Here is a 7,897-nt window from a genome sequence, read left to right as displayed (position 1 = left end):
TAGTTAGATCACAAATCTTTTTTGTTGATTGTTGTTTCATGTTTATTTATTCTATTATCGATCGAATGAATCAAGATTCAAACTAACTTTTGGACTAGGTCAATGCTTAATTTGAGTTTGAATTCACAATTTTCACATTGAACTTATGAATGACAAACATGTATAAATCTCCAAGTTCAAAAATGAAAACATTGTAATGAAAAATCTAAGGCTTGATATGAAAATGTATTCACTTATAACTGGTAACATTAATTCTAATAGTTTGTAATATGGAACAAAAGGTCAAAACAAGTATAGTAGACATGGAGATGGGGTAATTAACAGGTGACTTTGAATAAGCAATATAATAAATTTATGCATAGCAAATTAAATATAATCTATGGGAGACCAAATCAAAGAAAATGAATGGCCTAAAATTTTTTCATAACTATGAATTAACTATCTGCAAATAGGCAAACAAGTATAACCGCATATTTTCAACTACCGAATAGACTTTGAAAGCACATTCATCCTAAAAAAAATGCTTATAATCAAGAATCTAAGGCTTGTTATAAAAAATGCATTTACTTATGATTTGTGATAGTAATTTTAATAGACTTGTAATATCAAACAATAGGACATTGTTGAAACTTGTGAATTCAAATAAGTAGCCATCCAAGCCTGATGCTCTCTTCTGTAATCAATACAACCAAAATCTGTCCAATCCCATACGCTATCTCAAGGGGTGGGAGTTTTTCTTGTTAGAAAATTTTTTGATATGTACTAACATTAATTATAATTTTGGTTTAATAAAATCAGATAATTGAATAATTCGATAACAATTTAAGTAATCAATAAAAATAAATTCAGTATAATTAAAGTTTATGCTCTGGGTGGATAACATTAGTATGGATCTTAAAGTTTATTAGACTTTATGTTTGCAGTAGTGAAAAACTCAATGCTTATGATTGTTAAGACTCAAACTAAAGTTTAGTTTGTTAGGAATATGTACCACATACCACCAACTCATAATTTTTTTTTTCTGACTATTATTCCAATATTTATTGAATCTATTATTTGTTTGACCACTGATTAGACCAATCAAGACTTAGATCGATCCTTAGACTATGTTTACATTTGATCTAAGTTTGAATATATTGTTCTTACATTGAACTTATGAATTACAAATATATATACAATACTAGGTTAAAAAAAATGTAATGAAAAATCTAAGATTTGGTATAAACAATGCATTTACTTGTGACTTGTAACATTAATTCTAATAGATTAATTGTGACTTTGAATAAGTCATGGAGATGGAGTCATTAACACGTGACATTGAATAAGTGTATAATAAATTTATACATAGCAAATTAAGTATAATTTATGGGAGACCAAATCGAAGAAAATAAATGGACTCATAGTTCTTCTACCTTCATTCAATTACATTCATTTTCTCTTATCTACATTTAAGCACAATGTAATAGAAACATTATAATCTCTTTAAATTTTACTTGTTGTTACTTAATCTATACATCTATATTTGTAATGGTAAAAAATAATATTTTTGTAGTTAAGACGTCTTATTATTGATCTTTTACCGAAAATAGAGAAAATAGTACCACCTTTATATGTACAAACGTTTACATTATCATCTACGGGAGGAAGAAGAAACAAGAAGAAAGGGAATATTAAGCTAAATTAAGCCAAGAAACTAAAGTTATCTAAGTAATTATAAGGATCAATACTATATGCACAGAGCAATTATAGTAATAATCAAGATAAATCAAAATCTTTTAAATCAAAACCTTGCAAAGATATTAAAAGAATATTTGAAATAGGAAAAGATTACTTTTGGGATAATTTTAAAAGGTGTAAATAATAAGAAAACAAGGAAAGAAAATATTTGATCAAATTATTCTCCAATTCCATCAGCAAATGAAGAAGGTGTGGATTTACAAATTGCACAATTTTACATGCACTCATTTTCAGTACCAAATTAATTTTATTCACCGTGTAAATAGTTATAATTTTATCTTTAATTAAAATCATTAATAATATGATCACATATTATTTGAATATCCAATCTAATATTAATGTAATTTTGTTATTTATTTTCAATGCTAATCCTACTTTCTTAACAAGTCTTGGTGCATAATAATAAAAAGGTCTACTAACTTTCTTGTTTGCATAATAATAAAAGGCTAATATATAATTATTGCTTATTTCCTGACATAATTTTCCTAGCTAATATATTCCTTGGATCAAGCTAAGGTGGCCTAATCCTCTTTATAGGCTTGAATCACTCTGACTTGAATTTTCAACCGAAAAGACTTGGAAAAAGCCCCATCAAATTCGCCCGTTAAGAGTCTGGACTTGTTGAAGAACCACTGCCACCTCCTGTGACAAGCTCACTACTATCGCCAGAAAGCACTCCCCTGGACTAGGACTATTGTCATATCATTTATTTCGTATCTAATTTCAATTTTAATTCTTTAAAAAAATGTTCTAAGGAGAATCTATTTCCATACAACTTTTCAGCAGAAATACACATATGATCCATTTATACACAGAGATATAAATTCATCTTCAGCTTTTGGTAGCATACATGAATGAAAACCTGCTAAAACCACAACCATTTAATACCAATAAAACACCAGAGCCTTAACTAGCAAAGCAATAAATGAACGGAAGGGCAAGGGCATGTGTTTTTGGTGTAATGACAAATATGCCTTTGGGCATAAGTGTAAGAAAAAGCAATTGTGCACTTTACAATTGCAAGTAGATATAGGGGTTGATGGAGATCCATTGATGGATGATGATAGAGAGGTAGTGGAGGAAGAGCTGAACCTTCTGCACCTGTCCCTAAATGCCCTCAATGGTTCAACAGGCCCCAGAATCATGAGATTGCAACGGATACATAGAGGGAAGCCCATCTTTATACTGATTGATTCTGGGAGTACTCACAATATTGAGTGCTAAAAAAACCTCTAAACCAGGATGTAGACTTGAATCTATTGAAGGAACAAAGGTGAGAATAGACAATGGGCAAGAATTAGAGTGCAACTTGATGTGTGAGGGCTTCAGTTGGAAAATGCAAGGACAATAATTTTGTATGGATGTCTACATTCTTCCCCAAGGGAATTATGATATGATCTTTGGAATTCAATAGTGAGCCAAAGAAAATGTAATCAACTATATAGACATAACAGTGGGTTGTGTCAACCACTTCAACACAGTGCATTGTGCCTAGAGACAGGTCAACCTACTAGCTTGTCAAGGCTCGTAACAAGACCTAGAACTCCTTAGAACATGCCTTTACGAGCCCTTATCGAGTTGACCTACAAAATTATACAATATTTTTTTAAAAAAATTTAATTATTTATTATTTTTTAACTAATCATATTGGATCAACGAGTAGGCTTTGTGTTAAATCCCCCAGCACAACGTGGATGGCCTACAAATCATATCCCCATGAGGCCAAACCAATAAAAAAGGACCTGATCTAGGCAACGGGTTGCCTTGAGCCCTTGCCATGTCAATTGCTATAGAAGCAAAAGTTATTGTCGAGTTTGTTAAGTTTAATTTTACAAATCACATTGGTTTAGTCAAAATTTTCTTTTTCTATTGTTTCACTCATAAACATAAATATGTAATTTCAATGGTAAACATCTTTATTGATAATAATGGATGTTAAAATACATCAAACTCGCAGATTGGGCTAGAATCAAAGTGTGCTAACTCTGAACAAGACCTACACAATCTAGTTGACTCAAATCCAATTATAAAGATCGACTCATACTTTACTTATTCCATCTTAACTAGATTCAAGCTCTACCAACAAATAATAAGAAATCAATATACAAAGTAACAACTAAACAGCAAGGGAAAATAGCCCTAATGGATGAATCCAGCCCCATTCATTTTTTAGAGTTCACTCTGAAGCTTCCCCAACTGTGATTGCCTGGCTGTGACTCCTTGGAGATACTCCTTCAAGCTGTGCGACTCAGGTATTATGTCATGAAGCTGAAGCCCGTCTGTAAAATTCAATAATGCCGACTTGTGACTCTTGATTCTTAACTTCATGCCCACTTTTTTGTAGGAAATAGAAGAAGGAGGAAGATCAGTAACGATGTCCAATCTGTTTTCAATGCGCAGGAGATGAAGATTGCTGAGTGCATTGAACACTTTCCTGAAGCCTTCGTTTCCAACCTTGGGGCTGGCGAAGACAAAGGCCGTGACCATGCATGCTTTGTTCGAACCTGTGCGCTTATTGTATTGATTGGTAACTATATCAGTTGCGTTCAATGTTGCAAGAGCAGCACCCAGACTGTGACCTGCTACTGTTATACTGATTTCCTCTTTCCTGTACTCGGGCTTGTTCACCAGATTCTTAACAGCATTCAGCACCTACGTAAATGTACCATAATAGAAATACATATCAAGAAAAAAGAAAATGAAAAAATCAGTAAATTATTTTGATTTAATTAAAACTTACATAACTTACTGTCATACCAATATAGTTCATGGGTTATGATTTAGGTAGACACATGTTAATTTGACCTTAGGCTTGGTTTCCTTTTGAAAACCCAGATGCAATAGTTTTATACATTAAAAGTTGTTATTCAGAAAGTTCCAGCAGAGGAATTTATGTTACTGTGAATTTTAAAAAATCTATGGTTTTCGAAAGCATGACACATCAGAAATGTTTCATGAGAGGACGACAGGTCATTGTAATTTTATGATGTTTATGAATTCAGAAAGCATGAGACATCCGGAATTCCTGTAATCTTAAACTGCTTAAATTCATCGTTTCTATAAGGTATATGTATATCCTGCGCACTGAAATGATTTTATTTTATTCATGCAAATTCATCTTACGTTCTTACCTGGTCTCTAGCACTCAATTTACTGGAGGAGGGTTCAGTATTAGGCGATGTGTAGATTGAGAGAAACCCTTTGTGCACTTGTGGATCATGGCTCTTCCCAAAAATCTCAGAAGCTGACACTTGATCGAATTGAGCATTCTTGAACCACTCAGCCAGAGAAAGAGTTCCTCTCCAGCTAATCAAAATGTCTCTTCTTCCCATCACTTTCTTTCCTTCATCTGTGGCCACAGCAACATACCCAAACCACGCAGACTGGTCCTCCACCTTCCAGTCGATCCAGGAAGCAACGTCTGAGTTTGCAAAAATATAGTCAGTCACAGTGTATAAATTCCCAAATGTACCTGTTTTAATGGCAGCTTCAGAAAATAAGTCTTCCTTTGCATAAGCTGGACGTGTTTCATCTTCTGAGTTAACCGAGTCATAAATAACTTGAACTCTTTCACCATAGAGTTTTATAGAGTTTCCCAGATTGGTGTTCAGAGGTTTCAACAGGCCCTCCCAATTCTTCTCGCCACTAAGCTTCTTCCAGTTCGCCATCACCCTTCTCTTCGTTTTGCTTGATCTTGCTGTCAGGAGACACTCATACTTCTGCATGCCATTTATAGAACAAATGGAGCCTGGAAGAGAATTAGGCAACCTTTTGGTCTCATGATGATATTATTTAGGAAATAAGACACCTTTCGCAATTAAGAAAATTTGTAGTGTTTTCTTTTTTTTTTTTTTAATTTCCCTATCACATTTACGATCCAGATTCAATTTTTTTTTATTGAATAAAATAAATTTCATATCTTTATATCGAAAAACACTTAATTTTTAGTATTTTTAATTACTAATATCAAATTAATTATCTTGTTTAAAAAAAAAAACAATTTCATTTGTGTTTTTACTTTTTGCCATACTTTTAATTAGAAATATTAAAAGTTCCATCCGTTTAATAGAAATATATATTTTTTGTTATCCCATTATATGAACCATTTAGAATTAATAAGAGGTATTGAATAAAAATATGATAAAATTTTCTCTCCAGTATTGTGTCTTCTAAGAGGTCTTACTCCCCCATCTAGGGCAGTTTGCTCCTAACAATTGGTGCTCTTAAGTTAGTCCAAAGAATACTAGCCCATAAACAATAATTAACCTCCAATTCACGATATAATATTTCTATTATAAATCAAGTAAAGCTCATTTAACCAAATTAATTATAAAATTGTTGACATATCTATAATTAGATTTATTTTCTCCTTCATCTATCACAACCTTAATCTAATGGAAAATTCCAAGAAGAAGAAATCATTGAAATTATCTAGGGAAAAAGTTATAGAAGTTAGAATAGGGCCGACTGATGAAGGTGTGGAGAAGAATATTTCAACTCTTCTTCTTCCATAATTGGTTGGATTAAAAGAAAACTTAGGCATGTAAAATCAATAATATTAAATTCGGAAGAAAGATTTCTATAAATTAAATGTTAGAAAATAAAAAAAAAATAAAAAACTTGTAATCAAGAATCTAAGGCTTGGTATAAAAAAAAATTCATTTACTTGTGCATTGTAATAGTAGTTTGAATAGACTTAATACCAAACAATTAAGACGTTGTTGAAATTTGTGAATTTAAATAAGTAACCACGGTGACACTCTTCTATGTAATTAATATAGTTGAATTATTATTTTAAGTGGAGAGACTTTTTCTCACACCTTGACACTAACATGTACCCTATCTCTCAACTAATGTAAAACTTGTGAATTTGAATAAGCAACCATTAGAGTTTGTTGTTCTTCCATGGAATCAATACCCAACTATTTTAAGGGGTGAGATTTTCCCTCACAATTAGAGGCTTGTGGAAAATGCACCACATAACATTAGGTTATAGTTCTTTTTTTGTTGCTTATTGTTTTAATATTTATTTAATTTATTATTGGTCGAATAAATCATAATTCAGATCGAGCTCTTGACTGAGTCAATGTTTAATAAATTTATAACACTAAACAATAGGACACTATTGAAACTTTATTAATTTGAATAAACAACCATCTAAGCTCTAATGTAATCAATACCAAACTATTTTAAAATTTGAGATTTTCCCATACAATTAGATACTTGCATCTAGTCTCTTTTTAAAGGGATATGAGACAACTCAATAGATGTCACTATTAAGACTCAAACCAAATTTGTTTAGTAAGGAAAATATAACACATATAGCTAGATCACAAATCTTTTTTATTGACTGTTGTTTAATGTTTATTTATTCTATTATCGGTCGAATGAATTAAGATTTAAACTAACTTTTGGACTGGGTCAATGCCTAATCTGAGTTTGAATACATCATTTTCACATTTAACTTATGAATGACAAACATGCATAAATCTCCAAGTTAAAAAATGCATTCACTTATGACTGGTAACATTAATTCTAATAATTTGTAATATGGAACAAAAGGTCAAAACAAATATAGCAGACATGGAGATGGGGTAATTAACACGTGACTTTGAATAAGCAATATAATAAATTTATGCATAGCAAATTAAATATAATCTATGGGAGACCAAATCAAAGAAAATGAATGGCCTAAAATTTTTTCTTAACCATGTGCAAATAGGCAAACAAGTATGACCACATATTTTCACCTACTAAATAGACTTTGAAAGCACATTTATCCTAAAACAATACTTATAATCACGAATCCAAGGCTTGTTATAAAAAATGCATTTACTTATTACTTGTGATAGTAATTTTAATAGACTTGTCATATCAAACAGTAGGACATTGTTGAAACTTGTGAATTCGAATAAGCAGCCATCCAAGCCCGATGCTCTCTTGTGGAATCAATACAACTAAAATCTGTCCAATCCCATAAGCTATCTCAAGGGGTGGGAGTTTTTCTTGTTAGAAAATTTTTTGATATGTACTAACATTAATTATAATTTTAGTTTAATAAAATCGAATAATTCAATAATTCAATAACAATTTAAGTAATCAACAAAAATAAATTCAGTATAATTAAAGTTTATGTTTTGGGTAGATAACATTAGTATGG

At 31.3% G+C, this 7,897-nt stretch overlaps 1 protein-coding gene across 1 annotated transcript; it reads right to left on the bottom strand.

The window, feature by feature from the left end:
- Window positions 1–3,632: 3,632 nt before the first annotated feature.
- On the bottom strand, window positions 3,633–5,428 carry LOC123227383 (phospholipase A1-II 1-like). Its single transcript, XM_044652162.1, has 2 exons — window positions 4,869–5,428; window positions 3,633–4,389 (listed from the first exon to the last, which is right to left on the bottom strand). The coding sequence occupies exons 1-2, from the start codon at window positions 5,403–5,405 to the stop codon at window positions 3,907–3,909; spliced, it is 1,020 nt and encodes a 339-aa protein (XP_044508097.1). The 5' UTR covers window positions 5,406–5,428; the 3' UTR covers window positions 3,633–3,906.
- Window positions 5,429–7,897: the final 2,469 nt, after the last annotated feature.

This window comes from Mangifera indica, chromosome 10, assembly GCF_011075055.1.
Source record: "Mangifera indica cultivar Alphonso chromosome 10, CATAS_Mindica_2.1, whole genome shotgun sequence".
Taxonomy (NCBI): domain Eukaryota; kingdom Viridiplantae; phylum Streptophyta; class Magnoliopsida; order Sapindales; family Anacardiaceae; genus Mangifera; species Mangifera indica.
Note: the sequence above shows the minus strand (reverse complement) of the source record. Positions and strands in the feature narration are given on the sequence as shown.